The sequence below is a fragment of the Phyllobates terribilis genome, unplaced genomic scaffold (genome assembly GCF_046119375.1).
Source record: "Phyllobates terribilis strain yellow unplaced genomic scaffold, ASM4611937v1 Scaffold_3__8_contigs__length_932513732, whole genome shotgun sequence".
NCBI lineage: Eukaryota > Metazoa > Chordata > Amphibia > Anura > Dendrobatidae > Phyllobates > Phyllobates terribilis.
The window spans coordinates 842,433,317-842,451,392 of NW_027362763.1; the positions used below are offsets into that span (position 1 = coordinate 842,433,317).

At 39.8% G+C, this 18,076-nt stretch overlaps 1 protein-coding gene across 5 annotated transcripts in view; it reads left to right on the forward strand.

The window, feature by feature from the left end:
• Positions 1-17,320, forward strand: part of RRBP1 (ribosome binding protein 1) — a 67,203-nt gene extending 49,883 nt beyond the window's left edge. For 2 of the 5 annotated variants that reach the window (XM_073672490.1, XM_073672491.1), the window contains exons 9-25: positions 1,070-1,257; positions 1,749-1,786; positions 2,902-2,992; positions 4,256-4,348; positions 5,339-5,431; positions 5,975-6,064; positions 6,740-6,829; positions 7,790-7,882; positions 9,791-9,862; positions 10,470-10,565; positions 11,222-11,305; positions 11,489-11,554; positions 12,123-12,191; positions 12,861-12,950; positions 14,032-14,175; positions 15,412-15,459; positions 16,826-17,320. In XM_073672490.1, coding sequence (XP_073528591.1) covers positions 1,070-1,257; positions 1,749-1,786; positions 2,902-2,992; positions 4,256-4,348; positions 5,339-5,431; positions 5,975-6,064; positions 6,740-6,829; positions 7,790-7,882; positions 9,791-9,862; positions 10,470-10,565; positions 11,222-11,305; positions 11,489-11,554; positions 12,123-12,191; positions 12,861-12,950; positions 14,032-14,175; positions 15,412-15,456 — 1,442 coding nt within the window. In that variant the 3' untranslated portion in view covers positions 15,457-15,459; positions 16,826-17,320. The remainder of the gene's footprint in view (positions 1-1,069; positions 1,258-1,748; positions 1,787-2,901; positions 2,993-4,255; positions 4,349-5,338; positions 5,432-5,974; positions 6,065-6,739; positions 6,830-7,789; positions 7,883-9,790; positions 9,863-10,469; positions 10,566-11,221; positions 11,306-11,488; positions 11,555-12,122; positions 12,192-12,860; positions 12,951-14,031; positions 14,176-15,411; positions 15,460-16,825) is intronic. The other 3 variants (XM_073672492.1, XM_073672493.1, XM_073672495.1) reach the window with 3 other exon arrangements.
• The last annotated feature ends 756 nt before the right edge of the window (positions 17,321-18,076 follow it).

Below are 18,076 nucleotides of genomic sequence, written 5' to 3' on the forward strand. Positions count from 1 at the left end.
CGTATGAGCCACCACATAGCCTCCCCATGTCCAGCATGAGACCCCCATAGCCTCCCCATGTCCAGCCAAACATCTCATACACATGAAAAAAAAATAAAAAAGGCCACCACATACTCTCCTCGCTCCCATTGTTCTGGTGCTCTGACTCTCCACAGTGACTTGATGAAATGACGTCATTGCGTCAGCTGTTTCACATGCTATCTGCATCCTGAGGATGGTGACAGCGGGCAAGGAGGGCATCATGCGGCCCGTGGGCCATTGTTTTTAGGCCCTCGGCTGTCTCGGTCCGTGCGATGGACTGAAACAGCAAGGGTGCGAGATGTGGCTCACAGGCCGCCCAGGTCTGCTCTAAAGAATAGTAGCACGCCATACAGTATAATGGCCCCCACAATCCTCCACACAGTATGGTGGCTCACACACTATAATGGCCCCTACTAGCCCTCCACACGGTGGAATTGCCACCACTCTGCCCTTCAAACAGTATAATGGCCCTATAGTCCTCCCAATAGTATGATGGCCCCCCACGTAGCCCTCCAAATAGTATGATGGCCTCCACAAAGTATACATTTGATTAAAAAAAAAAGTCACACTTCCTCGCTCCCCTGCTGCTCCGATCTCTGCAGCGTGTGGTGTGAAGCTCTGCACAACAAGCTCAATGTAATGACGTCATTGCACCCGCTGCGCTGAGACATCAGACACACAGGGAGAATAATGTAGGAGGGAGCTGACTGCTCCCAGTTCCATCATTGCTTTCAACTGTATCTGCATCCATGATGGATGAGGGTTCCGGCACTGCTCTCTTTCCCCGCCGACTCACAGGCCCCATAGTGTTTGTGTGGTCTGCTGCTACTAGTGGTACGCCACTGGTAAGATTTCATTATAAGGAAATATTTGTTAGTGTAGTTACAGAATTGGATCCAGATCCAAGGTACTGCCTTTTATTCTGCCATGTAGGGAGTACATTATGGAAAAAACTGTGATGCATAGGAAGTAAAATAACAATAACCAGCAACCAAATGTCTGCCCAATTATGTGTCTAACAGCATTTGTCTTTTTAATGTTCCCCAAGATCTTCAGACAAAACTGATGTCCTATGAAGCTGAAGGCAAACAGAAATCTGAAGAATTGGACAAACTAAACCATAAACTACAGGAGGTCACCGGAGAAAACGTACAACTGTTAGAAAGGATAAAATCCATTGAAGTTCTGCTGGAGGCAGGACAGGGCAGCGATGCCGAGAAAGGGAAACAGCAGCAGGTTGGTGAGATGATGGCTGAGATGGTTCAGCCTGGTGAAACATGCTGAACCCGACAGGTTCTCCTTTGTGTAGATATTGCTGTTACATATTGTTATAGTGCCCCCTGCTGTTCTGTTGAGTCCTTCTCAGAAGGTCCACCCAAAGTGTCCAGCGCTGGTTAAGGAGAAGCTGCTTCTGCTGCCCTCAAGCATTGAACAAACTGGTTGGATGTTCTAAGAAAATAAGGACAGTGGTGGGGCCTGGCGGATATCACTCCATGGTGAAAGCGTGTTACATTTTGTGGGAACTAATTGATAAGGATTGTCCCACAAATAATTTACTTAACATGCATTGTTCCTAACAGTGGCACAGTTTGATCCTAGTAGACATAAATGTCAGCTTCATTCTCTTGCCAAGGGGCAAGAAGCAAATCTCCATATCCCCAACAACCCCTTTAGTAATAGTAGATTTAGGCAAACCAGTGTTGACATAATCTTCTCTTATTTTCCAGGAAAGTAAAGAAGTAGAAGTTACACAGTTACATGCCAGGTAAGGAAACAAAGATGGCTAAGTCGGTCTCTCTCGTCCATGTCCTATGTATATCTGAGTGGTGTTTTGGAGTGCTTTAGTCATGACATTATTTCGTTTTTTTTTTGTTTTTTTTTCCCAGCATGGAATCAGCGGCCCCCATATAGCCTAGTGTATGTACTTGCTTTGTACATACCAAGACCAAAACAGTCAATGTACACTGGGCATAAGTTACAATAATGTGGAAATACTCCCCCTTCTGATAGTTAATATAAAACCTCATGTAAGTAACTTGAAAGAGGTTTTCCAATTCCCATGAACAAAGTACATTTTAACTAAGATATTTGAATAATAATAAATTCCACAATTAAATGTGTAAATAAATAATGTTCCTGTGCTGAGATAATCTTATACATGTGCCCCTGCTGTGTACTGTGTAATGGCTGTGTCTGACCATACAGGAACATGGTCTGCTCATACCACATCTACTGGGCAGAGGGGGAAGCAAAAGAGTATACAGACAGGATAGTAGGGGATCACAGCTGATTCTTTGTTGTGACGCAAAACATTTCCCTGTCTGTCTTTAAGCAATGTTTTACCTGAAAGAAAAAATAATCTGTGATCTTGCGCTGTCCTGTCTGTATACTCTTTAGCATCCTTCCCTGCCCAGGAGCTGTGGTATGATCAGACCATGTTCCTGTATGGTCAGACACAGCCATTACACAGTACACAGCAGGGGCACATTTATAAGATTATCTCAGCACAGGAACATTTTATTGAAACACATCCAATTGTGGAAGATATTATTATTCCAAGATTTGTTCATTTTAAAATGTTGATTAAAATTAACTTTGTTAGTGGGGGGACGACCTTTAAGGAAAGCAATTATGAAACGAGCATTTACAACTAATAACCTGAATTTTTTTTGCCAAATATTTCGTAGTACTTCCTTTACATGATTTAATGACTCCATTCTCTGCTTCCGGTGCTGCACTTCTGTGTTCTTTGTTAATAGGGCTGATGAATTGCATTAACGTAATTCTATATTCAAGTACATTTCACTGAGAGTAGACAGAAGTCCCATAAAGAGCGGCTACTTATGTGAAGGTCTTGATACTTATTTATTTTTTTCTCAGACTTAAAGAAAAAGAAGGACAGATTTCTCTACTAGAGAAAGAGGCGGTCGAGTTAAAGGATGCAATTGAACAACAGAAAAATAAAAATAATGTAAGCCATTTTTTTTTCTGTTCAGCCATTTAGGGTTCTGAAATTCAGGGTATTCTTAGTGATGAGGAACTGAGCGGGTTTATTGCACTAAATGGCAGATTGTCTCTTCAAGAGCCATATAAGTTGGGGAATACTACTGTGGGTTCTGTGGCAGCCATATTGATTGTCTGCTAGATGACAACTTAAAATACCGAGCAGATAAATGATTATGTATGGGCACAAAAGGAGATGTAAACCCACTGGGTCGTTACCGGATTTGATATAGGGTTAAAACAGGGAGTCTAAAGGCCATCTATGTACATTAGTTTAATGTTGTGGACTGACCAACGATCCGATTCATATGGGGGCTGCCTTCCCCATCAGGTGATGTTGGGCGGGAAAGACAGTAATGCTTGATCCTTTTCGTTGCAACAAGATGTCTGGCTGTGGCCAACTACAGTCCCCATTAAAAATACATGCATACTCATCCTAGTCAAGCATGCATCTGTATAAGAGAGGCGGGAGGGATATTGGTCATCCAAATAAGCCTTTAGCCAACTTCTGCCTATTGTGCTTGAGGACCTCTAGATTGTGAGTCATTCTCCTTTAATAGAGGGGGGTTGGACTCCCCAGGTCGCTATCTCTGGAGTAGTCTGTTAGCAATGGCTGGTACGTAGATGAACTGAAGATGCCAAGTTATGGAACCAAATCAAGCGGGCTGGAATCATATATGGATATAGCAGAGTTCAGTCATAAGCAGTAGATGGGCAGCGGTCAGGACAGGCGGCAGACAGAAGTAGTCAAATTCTCCTGGGTCAGTAACAGGCGACGCTGGATCAAACACCTTTGCAGGTACCAAATGGACTTTATTGTTTCCCACGCTGAGCACCCTATGAAGGCGTTTAAGTCTAGGACTCGCCAGTACTAGTTGGAATTAGAGGGCACTGTCTTTTTGAGAGACTAGAAGTCTTTAGTCGCAGGAGCAGAGCTGCCACCAGAACTCCACTAGGGGTGATTTTGAGGGAACGGAAACATTTATTTTATGAGGAATGTCGGGGAGGTGTACATATAAGATTTATCCTTCTTAAACCAGCCCCGAGGCCTTGTTTAATAGTTTCATGTGCATGGTTTCTGTAATAATCGTTCCTACATGTAAGGAAACTTAATGTAAATGTACTGTCTGTAGTGACATTTCTCCATGGATTAGTAAAAATGAGGACGCGTAGTCTAATCTATCCAGCACTAAAACCATAACGATCAGTCACTGTGGATTGTTTCCTGCAGGAACTTCGAGAGAAAAACTGGCAGGCTATGGACGCCTTGGGCAAAGCCGAAAAAACTTGTGAAGAGAAATTGACCTCAGCAAGGAAAGCAAAGGTATCGCCCACAAATCTCGTAAATCCCCACTATGAACTAAAATGTGCTTGTAAAAATACACCTAAAACAGGTGGACTCTATTATTAACCCATTCCCAACGGGGCAATTTTTGTTTTTGCACTCTTTTCATCCCTTCTTTTGAGCCATAACGTTTTTCTGTTGACATAGCCGTATGAGAAGGTGATTATTATTATTTTTTTTAAATTGCAGGACAAGTTAGTATTGAATTACGCCATTCATTTTTACTCTAGGATCTACTGAAAAACTGGCAAAAGGAGATGGCTTTTTTTTGGACCTCTATAGGTGCTTGGATTTTGCTTGGCGAGCAGTAGTTTTTGTTGATCCAATTTTGGGGTACATAAGACATTTTCTTAGCTCTTTGCATTTTTGGAGGAATAGTGCGGTGACCAAAAAAACTGCAATTCTGCCGTCTGTGTGTGCAGATTTTAAGCTGGTAGAAACAAACAATGAAGTGACTGTAATTGTATTTGTTAAAATTGTCATGTCCCTTTTAAAGGGAATCTGTCTGCAGGTTTTTGCTACTTTATCTGAGAGCAGCATGAAGTAGGCAGAGACCCTGATTCCAACGATGTATCACATAGCAATGCTGACAGAGTTTTTAGATTTAGCAATGTAGCAGAGCCGAGCAAGCAAACCCCACCCACACCAGGCTCTGTATGTACATAGTCTATAGACAGTGAGCTGCTTATCACAGGAAAGGGCGGAGCCGGACTAGCATGTATGCGCTGCTGTAGTGTCTGTAGTTCAGTCAGTGATGAACACCAGGTGATGAAACTTTCATTCTAAGTAAACACAGCTGGACATGTGACACATTGAGTACAGTGTTTTAACCCCTACCTCATGATGTCCTCAGATCACATAGCAAAAACGTGCTGACAGATTCCCTTTAATAACTTTGCAGCGTACAGTAGTGGCCTCTGTAATTTTTTTTTCTTATAATTTCATGTCTTATTCTTTGCTACGTTACAGGATGATCTGGAACAACAGCTCAGTGGTATTCAGACTGAAGCCAAAGAAGCACTGATGACCCTTTTCCCGCAGGTGTCCGTAGAGTCTCACCAGGTACACAGCAAGATTCTTCTGTGTGTTCAGATGTTGTGGCCAACATTATATCAAGAAGGATGTCATATGCTTCAAATCTTTAGTGTACTCCTTTAAACTCCGCCACCCCTTATTTATCAAATGTCACATTTAATGATTAGAAATTATTATTTTTTTTTTTTTTAGAAATGTAAATAATTCTGTTGTGCTTTGCACTAAAGGGTTAACCATGCCCCCTTCTCCTGTCATTTTTGACTTCTGGTGCATGTATTAAAATGTTAGAAATGGCATAAGCCATTCATAAATTTAAAAATGTACCAGGCAAAAAAATCTAAGTTTAGGATAATTTTTTTTTGCTTGTGTTTGAGATCCCAAACACCGAAAATTTACCACTATTAGAATACATGAGATCTAACACCAAAAGTAACGATTCTGAGCAACGAAATCTGTTTTATTAGCATTGCACATGTCCTGGTAATAGATAGATGCATGATAGGAGAAAAGCACTGAAATGATGCATATCTGTAATGGCTGATTCATGTGACGTCACTTCTTCCTTTCCAGTTATACAGTGAATGGCTTCAGGAGTTCCGAGAGAAATCCTCCGATATACTCAAGCAGCTGAGCCTGCAGCCAGACCAGACCGATTCTGCAGTAAGTCATTTACTAAGTACTGTAGATGTGGATCCTGCTGGAAGCCACAATGCAGAATATGATCCCTTGCAAGAGGTTTTGGGTGATCGAAATTCAGATTGTTACATACCCAATAGTTCTATAGGAAGGTCCTGAGCATGTGTCTCCAAAGTAAGACTATGAACAAACCCTGTGCAGCCTGACTTACAGTTGCTTTGCCATCTATCCCGGCTCATATTTCTTGCCAAACTTGTAAAGGCCCATTCACACGTCAGTGATTTTTCTCGTATGCAAAAGCTCACCTTTTCGTCAGGATTTTTTGTGTACGAAAAGGATTCTCAAGCTTCTCCTATCATCAAACAAAGAGGAAAACCAGACCGATTCCTAGTGCTGTCCAGCTTCATTTTTATTTTTTTTCCCAAGGACCTGTGAGCTTAATCCTAGACTAAGGTCAACGAGTGACAAGCCTCTACTCGATTCAAGATGAGGCTATGAAATCCTGTTCTCAGGATCGCTCAGGGTCCCAGTGATCAGCACATTAGCTCTCCTCTTTAAAGGGTTCCCTCCCGCCTTTAAAAATCATCTACTTTTCAGACAGCAGGTGGCGCCATATGCCCAGAATTTATTATGGGTAAAGATTATGTATTGAAATAATTTTATAACCCAAATTTTTACTTTTTTTACTTTCCTGTTCAGGATTCAATACTGAAATTAAAAGAAGCAGAAGAAGCCCAGGTCTCATTGCAGGCAGAATGTGAACAATATAGGACGATTCTTGGTGAAACGGTGAGCTGCGTTTTTATTGCTTTTATCTATACAATCAGTATTCATGATGGTACAAATGGTGCAGTCAATACAGACGAGCAGCCGGACCAAAACACTGCAAATTTCCTTCTACCTGGCTGCATTCTCTGTGCCTCTGATTTGTAGGCCCCATGATGTAGTGGCACGATGCATGTCCTGACGATGTGGGTCCTACTAATTAGAAGAGGTGCCAAACATGCTCCCATTAATGCCAGCCAGTCTACTTACTATTTCCATACTTTCCTGCTTTTTTTCTGGCTCATATTGAGCCGCTAGCACAGAGATGCTTTAGTATGCTTCATCTAGATCAGCGATTCCCAAACTCCAGTCCTCAAGGCCCCCAACACTTCAGGATTTCGAGGTTTCCTGGTGACAGATCGCCTGTCACTAGGTTAGGCGGCCAGTTTTTTTTTTGTTTTTTTTTAAATCCACCATATGGTTCCAGGGATTATTTGGTGCTAATTTTTCTGGTCTCTACAAGGGTCATGGCTCACAGGATCCTCTGGTGAGTGTCTTGAAGCTCCTCTTCATTTTTACCCTGTGAGCCTCGCTACTTTGGGAAAGACCATGAAGATTGGCACTGAATACAAAAGGCCCAGATCTTTGCAACAGTGTGGATTTATTACAGATTACTCTGGGGAACGGGAATAAAATAGGAGCAAAATCTGTCCACTTATCACCCAGTGAGAGGTCTTTAATGTGCATCTGGCTGTTGTCATTTAGACGCTCGGCAGCCCCTGCAGTTGTGGATGAAGAAGCACAAGAGTTTGCGGACCTCTCCTTATGCATTCGTTTTAATGCTCTTATTGAGCTGCCAATTCCTGGTACAGATGTGAACCTGCGTCTTGCACCTTGAGGCGCCCGGCCTTAGATACTGTATGTAACTAATAGGATACTATATATGCTATTGTTATAATGACTATTGGGCTTTAATAATGGCAGGAAGGAATGCTGAAAGATCTACAAAAGAGCGTTGAAGAGGAAGAACAGGTGTGGAAAGTCAAACTAGAAGCATCTGAGGAAGAGCTCGAGAAGGTAAGTGCATACTGGTTGTAACTTCAGAAAAGGCTGTCTTGTATAAATATTAGAGAGAATACTATTTCTGGGCATTATATGACTTGTATCCCCCATACTTCGCCAGCTTCCCCCTCTGCAAGCTCTTTCTCTCCCTTTCTTTCTCTTTTTCTTTCTCTTTTTCTTTCTCCTTTTTCTTTCTTTCTCTTTTTTCTTTCTTTCTCTTTTTTCTTTCTTTCTCTTTTTTCTTTCTTTCTCTTTTTTCTTTCTTTCTCTTTTTTCTTTCTCTCTCTTTTTTCTTTTTCTCTTTTTTCTTTCTTTCTTTCTCTTTCTTTCTCTTTCTTTCTCTTTTTTCTTTCTCTTTTTTCTTTCTTTCTTTCTCTTTCTTTCTCTTTCTTTCTCTTTTTTCTTTCTCTTTTTTCTTTCTCTTTTTTCTTTCTCTTTTTTCTTTCTCTTTTTTCTTTCTCTTTTTTTCTTTCTCTTTTTTCTTTCTCTTTTTTCTTTCTCTTTTTTCTTTCTCTTTTTTCTTTCTCTTTTTTCTTTCTCTTTTTTCTTTCTCTTTTTTCTTTCTCTTTTTTCTTTCTCTTTTTTCTTTCTCTTTTTTCTTTCTCTTTTTTCTTTCTCTTTTTTCTTTCTCTTTTTTCTTTCTCTTTTTTCTTTCTCTTTTTTCTTTCTCTTTTTTCTTTCTCTCTTCCACCGTACACACAGGCATTATGGATTCCTGTTCTTTTTTTTTCTCTAGCACATAGACACAAGCAGCAGTAGTATGGCGAACATTATACAGAGATGCTGAGCTGTGTGGGTGTGAATCAAGCACTGAAGTGAAATAAATAAACTGAAAGACCAGGCAGATCACAATGCATTGGTCATAGTGCTGAATTCTCCTCATTCCTGCTCTTCCCTGTCTATAGAATTTAATAGGAGCTGTACACTTGATACTTCTGTGAGCCAGCACCTGATACATCTGGCAATGATTATGATGAATTTCAGTTGTTTGTTAGAGTAAATGATGAGTTCAATAGGGAAAGAAGTGGCTCATAAGTGGAGACACCTATTTCTCTGATTAGATCCATTACAAACTTTTTTTGCTTTTTTTTCATATACTCTTGAAATATTAGTTTATGCAAAGCTTGTTGAAACAACAGTAACCATTTAAGTGAAGGGCAAAACAGAGCGGCTAAATCAAGGCTGGTTTCCAGATTGCACATTAATCACTTACTTGATTTTGCTGGGGAACATCAGTTACACCCTCAAAATTGACTGTCAAGTTCAAGTGACATGCCTGTCCACAAGGAGAAACATTGCCCCTTAGACCTCAGTCAGAGGCCCCACATACAGCCAAACCAGATCTCATGCTTTACACTGACGAGGGGCAACACCCTGAAACACGTGTCTGCAAACTGAGTTTCTGGTTTGCCTTCTATCCCAAGTCATGTGATAAGGCTCATTAAAGGGTTGATATTGACTTTTAGGATTGCTACTTCCAATAGGTGGCGCTAGAGTTCACATCCTCTTCCTCTCTGAAGAGACAATTTGCAGTTTTAAGAATGAAACACTGGTTTCCCTTCAAAATCAAGTGATGGCTTGTTAAACAATCACAAAACTGCAGCGTCTAATGGCCTCAACCCCGCTGTTTCTTTTGGCTTTACCATAACCCTATTCAAAGACACTGCCTACTTTCTATATCTACTGCTTCTCATCTGTGGTCTGTTATGTGGCCTCCACATTGATCTTTTCTTGTTCAAACACAATGGCTGTCATGTGTAAATAAAGTAATAGTGACTTGTCTGCTAACTCCTGTTTTTATTTTCTGATTGTTGCTGTGATGTATTATTTAGTGAATGGATTTAACAAAATTGATTGTTCAACCTTAGAAATGTCACTGGTATTACCGATATGTTCCATACTTGCTTTTTTTTTCTTTAACAGTCACAAATTCAAGTAAAATCTTTAGAAGACTCTTTGGAAAGATTGAAATCAGAAGTGCAGAGTACAGACCAGGTATGACTGGTAAATGGTGCAAATATGGGACACTAAGCCCTGAAGTTGTCACACCATCAAACATACATTTTTGCATATTATGTGAATATTGTTGTTTTTAACTTGTATATGTGCTATACACGTGTCATCTGGGTGTTGTAGTGTATAGAAATCCTATTGTTACTGTGTCCATCTGTACAGGCTCAGTATAGATGACACGTGGGAGTCGGGCACCCAGCACCCCCACCGATCAGCAGTTCCCACTGCAGTCTAAGGTTCTCCGTTTACAGAACCAGAACAGCACAGCTCCATCTCGTATACGGTGTAGTGCCCGCTCTCGGGTCCTGCAGTTCAGCTTCTGTTAGCACAGATCCACACACTGTGCATCCAGCTGCAGCACATTATTAATTACGCCCTCGACCCCTTTAATCTCCTCGAGTTGCATCATGTCAGCACAATCCAATCTCTGTAATCCACCGCATATGGGAAAAACTACATTACTGTCCCTGAAATCCCCGACCATCAGACTTCAATCAATCTAATGTGTATTGTGGCTTAACTTCACTATATACACATTTTTGGATTATTTTTACATTGCTCCAGGTAACATACAGTTTTTGTCTTTTAGTTGAAGGAATGCATTGCTCTTATGGAGGCCCAGCTGGAAACCCAGATGAATACATCCAGCACAGAGTGTCAGACGTACTCTAAAGAGGTGGAGAGTGTATGTATCCCACTTATAAAGAATGCACTTATGGCTACGTTGTATTTCTTTCTAAAGGTTATTCTATCCTAAATCATTAACTTCCATCCAAGATTGCATATCCTATGTCCTAGTCTTAGAATGGTAGAGTTGGAAGGGACCTCCAGGGTCATCGTGTCCTACCCCCTGCTCAATGCAGGATTCACTAAACCCATCTCAGACAGATGTCTGTCCAGCCTCTGTTTCAAGACTTCCATTGAAGTAGAACTCACCACCTCGCGTGGCAACCTGTTCCACTCATTGATCACCCTCACTGTCAAAAAGTTTTCTAATATCTAATCTGTATCTTTTCCCTTTCAGTTTCATTCTATTGCTTCTTGTGTTTCCATGTACAAATGAGAATAAGGATGATCCCTCTACAATGTGACATCCCTTCAGATATTAAGTCTTCTCTTAGCCTTTTTTATTACAAGCTAAACATTCCCAGATCCTTTAACCATTCCTCGTAGGACATAGTTTGCAGTCCTCTCACCATCCTGATAGCTCTTCTCTGAACTTGCTTCAGTTTTTCTAATATATCCAATATATAAACAGAATTAATGTACAATTAGTCTATGGTATACGATGTTTTTGATGGATCTCATACATTTTTTTTTTTTGTATGTCCACCACTATAGTTGCAGCAGCTTTTGTCAGAGTCACAAGAAGCGCTGGAATCTACGAAAACAGAAGCCAGAAAACAGAGCAAAGAGCTTTCTCTGGTAATGTTACAACAACATTTAATGAGATTTACAGCAAGGACAGTCTATATCTATACTGTATTCCCATGGCTGTTGTGGTCCTTCTACCCTGTGAGCTTTCCGATCTTGCATGGTGTGTCATTATAGCGTGATGACCCGTTGTTTCACACGCATCCTTACACTGGATCTCTATTTTTCTTACAGCTCAGGCAGCAGCTAAGTGAAATGCAAAATCATGTCCAAGACTCTCATGGCTCAGATGGTCACCAGGTTCGTAAACCATAAGAACTATATATTTTTTTTTACTTCTACATTGGCAGCCGCATGGTTAGGAACGCACAGAGCTGCTCTTATCTCCACATTACATTTTGCCTGGCATTGTTCTTCCCTCCAGCATTTCATGGATCAGAATCAATTAGAGCTAATCTTTTAAGTATGGCATAGGTAACAAAATATGGTGCCTTTGGGGATTTATTTAGGTGCAGAAGTTACCTGCTTCAATTACACATCTGACATAAATTGTGAATATTCCAGAAGTGTTAGAGGTTGGGTAAATTGACATCCTATAGTGAGGTCCTCTGCCATTGTGAGTCAGAGGACTAAGTTAGAGCATCTCTCATTCTGGTGGATGTGGCCGCGCCATGTGTAGCATTATGTCCCCCTGCAATAACAGGCAATCCTTTTTGGGTCCTGGAGCCCGACCATGGGGATCGACTGATCTCTGGGAAAGCTTTTTTTTTTTTTTTTTTTTTTTTTTTTTTTTAGAAAAGAAGTTGGCAATATTGTGTTACAATGTCAGAAATATTTCTAACAATGTTCTTCATTACTTGTCTCCTAGCTGAAAGCTCCACAGTCAAGTCGTGATGAACAGAATGAAGAGCAGAATATATCAGAAGGACTGGAAGAGGTGAATATATCTAACCATTGTGTGTGTGTGTGTGTGTGTGTGTGTGTGTGTGTTTTGTAAAGAAACTATAACATCTGCTGGGTCACTGTAATTCAGATTAAATCTATACCTTTGTGTTTGTAATCTCTTATCCAATTTTTATGCAGTGAGGCACAAGCGCAGGGGGTTTGGTGTTGCACTTTCAACTCTCCGTACTCTTTGCATCTTTCCCCCGTACTCCGGCATCTGAATCTCCCTGACTGACAGGTTACTTGCCTCCCCCATCCAAAATATTGTGCAGACAGACAAACCCCACCCAGATGTCCTCTCTGCGGGGTGGTGCATGCGCAGATGCATAGTTATGATCTCACGTGTCAACAGGACTTAAAAGCTCATGCGCCGCTGGGAATGACTGCACCTGGGCGAGATTTTGGATAGGAGAGACTGGTCACTCTGAGAAAAGTGATCTGTCAATCATGGTGATTTGAGAAAAATCGAAAGAGGACGGAGAGCTGTAAGTTCAGGGCCAATCATTGCTTTGGAACAGAAGCAAGAATTACAAAAAGGAAGGTATACATTTAATCTGAATTCCAGTGACTTAACATACATGTGTTTGGGTTATGATTATAAAAACCAGCTGCATGGTTGTCTTTAACTGTAAAAATCTAATAACAATTTCCCGTTGAACAGAGATCGGTGTACAGTTTGCAACAAGAGTTGGAGAAACTGAAAACTGCGGAAGAGGCGTCAACTGGCACAGAGGAAGCCCAGCAGCTAAAGGTCAGGATGGATCATATTGTTCCATGGTTTTATTGATGTGTACTATCGTGAATACATTCCTATATACCACTAATATACAGTGAACCGAGCGTGTCATGTAGCCACAGCAGAGGAACCCAGTTATGCCCTTTGCTGGGAACCACTGGCATTACCAAAATCGTATCAATGCTAAGGCAGATGAGTTCCTTGTAGTAAAAATGGCTCCTGCTTTTCAGATTTTTTTTTTCTTCATGAAAATAGATCAATATACTTGTAGATAGATGTGCCACTTTTAGAAAATAACTACCCTCCAAGTCAGTGCCAAGCCCTTTACAGAGGTTGTCCACTACTGGATATTCTCCTATTAATGGATCCAGACTGATGTGTAAAATTATATATATAATATATACTTGCCTTCTGGATTAGCTCTACTCCTCCGCTCTGAGTCCTGGGTCCCTTGCCAATTTTGTGAAATCTTTTTTTTTATTCTATGACCCCATCTACACTTGGTTCTGTTATTGCCACATAACCCATTCAATAGAGCTAAGTTGCAATACCAACGTTGAAAAGAATGAATTGCTTCATGGGGACTTCAAATTTCTCTTTCCTCTCTTTTCATGAAAACTTTAGAAACTTTCTAAAGTTTGATTCTGCTCTAACACCTTAAATCCGCAATTAAAAGGTGCGCATCTTTGCAATTATTTTGTTTTACTGATTGTTTTTTAGTTATTCTAAATATTTTTTCTAATCCTGCTAATTTTCCTTTTAAAATGAATACTGGTATAGTGCCGCTCTGCTGAAACACATGTGACATGCCAGCCTAATATTAACTATGTATAGCATGTCAAGCTAATTAGAAAATAGTTGGGGGACACAAACCACAAAATTCGCATGGGGGGATGGCGGCATCTGTTATTTGCACACTTGGCTGATGCAAGAACACTGGTTTGTTGCGAGATATGGATTCAGAAATGGACATAAACTCCTCGTTGGAACAATATGTATAAAACAAGATGTTTGCAAAGTTACTGCCCTGCAAAGAGCTCAGATGTCCTCTGTGTCTGATATAACTAACATTGTCCTTCTACTGGAAATATTGTAGGAGAGACTTGACAAGGAAAAAAAACTAACACGGGATTTAGGTCAAGCAGCTAACAAATTGTTACAGCTCTTGAAGGCTTCTCAGGAACAACTAAATAAGGAGAAAGAACAAAATAAACTGCTGCAAAACAGACTACAGTCACCGGTACTAACTCTTATCACCCTTTCATCTGTTTAATCCTTAAACTGACCAAAGTCACTAACTTCTATCAGTATCTACAAAACTTTGGCACACCAAAATGTAATGCCATGGCAGCACAAGGGCAGGGCGAGCCGATCACCCATTAGAATTTCCTATTGAGCAAAATTATATGCCCAGAATTTTTTTTTTTTCACTATAAGAGCCTTCATCAGTCCAGATGGAAGATTACCTTGTCTCAATATACCTTGAAAAATACCCTTTGGGACCTAAACGTTTGTTAAATTCATCTGCTTTGCCATATGGGATATAAATAAATTCACGTTGCATTACATTTTGGTGTGCCGAAGTTTTATCTATATTTTGACGTTTTCTGCTACTTCAGAACACCCGATATTGAACAGTCGAGCAAACCCTTCGCTTTATTCTACTTCTATTGGTATCTATCTATATCTTCTATCTGTAACTCTCCTGCATATGTCCATTCTTCAACAGCTTTGTAACATCAATGTGTTAACTGTTAGTCCAGGGATAACTTTTGGAGAAACTCCATAGAGCTCAATGCTGTTCCCCCAAATGTAGATAAATACAATGCCACCACTGCTAAAGAGGACCTTTTTACTAAATACTTCAGTTGATCTTGTCATACTTCTGTGTGCGTCCAGTCCAACATGAAGTTAATGGTTCCACGATTCTGTGCTAATAGATCTTCAGTGCTCATTTAGGCTACACACTCTGGCTGGCAGGACCTGTGGACTGTGGTCAGGTGACCCTGATAACATCATCACATGTCCTTCTGCACTTCTACATTGCTGCCTGCTTATAATTGGTCAGCATCCTACAGGACGCAGAAGTAAACTCCCCCAGTGAAAACGATCTAAACACCCAATTGGACTTAACTAAAGTTAACTCATTAGGTGTCAAATATCATTGCTAATATCTTCATAACAGAGGAGAAATTAAGATAAAAAAAGTTTTATACCGCTTTGTAGCCACTATTATATCATGTCCAGTTCAACATGAAAAGTTTGATGAAAGATCCTCTTTAACAATAGAATTGTCATCAGTAAATTACTTACTGTTTAAATCAGGTTTTTGTGTCCCATGAATTTTAAATATTTTGAGCAATGTGTGTTTTTGTTTTTTACATAATTTTAATAAAAAAAAAAAAAAAATACAAAAGTAATAATCTTGCAGTTTTCATAGTGAACACCAGGGCTTTTTTATACTTTGTCTTTTCAGGAAGAGTTTACAGCAGTTTCCTTATCAGAGGCAGGATTACAATGACAGGTAACACCTCTATACACAGCTGATAACTGTGGATATCACAATGGGTGGTGTCACAGCTGACCTGCTCCCCTCCCCTTCACAATGGCCTTAGTGCCCACACACATATTAGATGCCTCAGTACCTAACATGGGTTCAGAGACTGTTCATTGGGGTTATTGTACATGTAGGTCTCCTAAAACTACATGAAGTTGGGGTCTAAACAAAAGCCCGAGTGGCCTGTGTGAAAATTGCAAGATTTTAATTTTGAGAAAACAGAGACTGTGAAGGGAGAAGCACACAATGGGGTACAATCCTAATATAGGAGATAGTATAAACTATAGTTTTGCTCACCTTGGATGAAGACACAACCACTATAAAGGTTTAGATAGCCAGCCTCCGCTGCCCCGTGGCTGGGGAATGCGGTATTCTTTGAAGGTTCTTTACTAGCCACTACTCGTTTCAATGTAGTGGATAACAAAGAACCTTCACACAATACCAAGCAAAAAAAAAAACCTGAACAAACCTCCTGCCAAGAGATCAGGTTTTGCTGCTGAAAAAATGCAAAGTGTGAACATAGCCAAATTCAGCTAATTTATAAACGTGATTTTTATCCCTGTTTTGGTAAGAATTTAATTAAAAAATTTTTGATATAGAAAAAAAAAAAAAATACATTTAGCCGAAAAACCTGATTTTAAACAATAGGTCATTTTCCGATGACTTATTCCCTTTTTTTAATTCACATTCTGAAATCTCCTGAAAACAGGAGGTCCCATTCTAAGGTGCCATACCCTGTAAAATGCAGCTTCATACAAAAGAGAGTAATTCGAGCAAGAATCGATCACCAGAATAAATGGGTAATGAGGGTAAATCCACAGAGGATGAATTGGTTGTGGATTTGCACAGGTATAATCTGCAGTGAATTGCCACAGCAGGAAGGAAATGAGTTTTACAAATTTCATCCACAGCCTGTGTAATTTATGTCGCACCAACGTTGTAGCCCTTGTAATATATAAAAACCTTTAGAAGATTACAATTGCACTTAAAATGAAGAACAGTTACAACAGCCATCAGCTGTAATCTGTGGAGGATCCTAGAGGAGTGTTCTGTTTCCTTACAGCACCACCACAGGGGAGATAGAGTATTACAGGTTGCCCATCAGTGCATTGTTTCTGGGTCCTCCAGAGAGGTTCTGCTCCACACTGCAGCTAATTGATCCCTATTCCCATTTACTATGATATTCTATAATTATGGGACAGCACAATGTTTTCTGGTCATTTAACCCATGTGGTTCAACCAGAAATATTCTATGAAGAATGGCTTATGTAACTTTTTTTTTTTTTTTTTTTCTTTTGGGTCTTAATGTTATTTATTTTTTTCTTTCTTTTAGGACCAAGATTCCATCATCTCTAGTGGAACATCCGTTTGATCCCATTTTATTTTTATTTTAATTTTTTTTTCTTTTATTACCAAAAAAGCCTTAAACATTCCTTTTTTTTTTTTAATTTTTTTTTTTTGAGATTGAAATATTTTAGCGAGCCAAAATACTTCCAAATGTTTTAGTTACCATAATATCCACGTCGTGTTAATCTGACGGGGAAACCTTCCATGATGAAACCACTGACTGTGTCAGTATGCCATATCTTCACATCTACCTTCCAGACAAATGGACTAAACAGTTTTTTTTTTGGCCTATGAAAAGGGACAGACTGTGTACTCTGTATACGAATCAGTGCAATTTCTTTATTGTTTATTGAACAATTTATGGACGAAAAGGGCAGTAAATAAGATGAAAATGCCATATTGTAACTGGTCTCCAGTATAAAATCATGTGACTTTATGGTTGCTGAAATCACATTAAAATATTGATGTGGCCATGAAAACATTTGATCTGCCTCTTCTTCTTTTTTTTTTTTTTTTTTTTTTTCCTTATCAAATTTTATTTACTAGCAAATCAAAAAATCCAGATTTAGTGTTTGTGCAAGCAGCACCTTCTTTTTTTTTTTTTTTTTTTTTTTTTAGGTGGGTCTTCTCAGGAACCCGACTGAAAAAGCGCTAAAAAGAATAACCATATGTATTGTAATGTCAAAACGACTTGCTGCTCAAATGTTCAGGCATTTCGAGCTTCTTTTAACTTGGTCAGGCTTCAAAAGCTGTAAAGTGACCTGTCTAAGAAATGGCGTAAAGCAGCCAAGAAAATAACCAGAAAGACCCCCAAAGACGACACTTCAAGAAAAAACTGGCAAAACTGAGCATGTATGCTGGCATTTAAGATGTTGTGTGCACATCCCCTAATAGTTAATCTATGGATAGAAAAACCACCGTATACCAGACTTCACAAACCTCCGTTCTGTCAAACAGTTCTGCTTGGCTATATGGAACTAGGGTAATTTGATGAGACCTGGGACAATAATCCTTTTAGCTCTATATTAACAAATACATTTATATTTTTTAGGGGGACTTTTAATGAGATTATGCTGTTACTGTGAAACTTGTCACCTGATCTGGAAATCCAAATAATTCTGCATACCCCCCCAAAAAAATGGTACCATGCTGGATGACTGGGGCTTAGTACAACACTGACATCTTGATGCCCATGTTCCTATGGACCTATAATATTAAATTAGGCCTAATGTTAAGC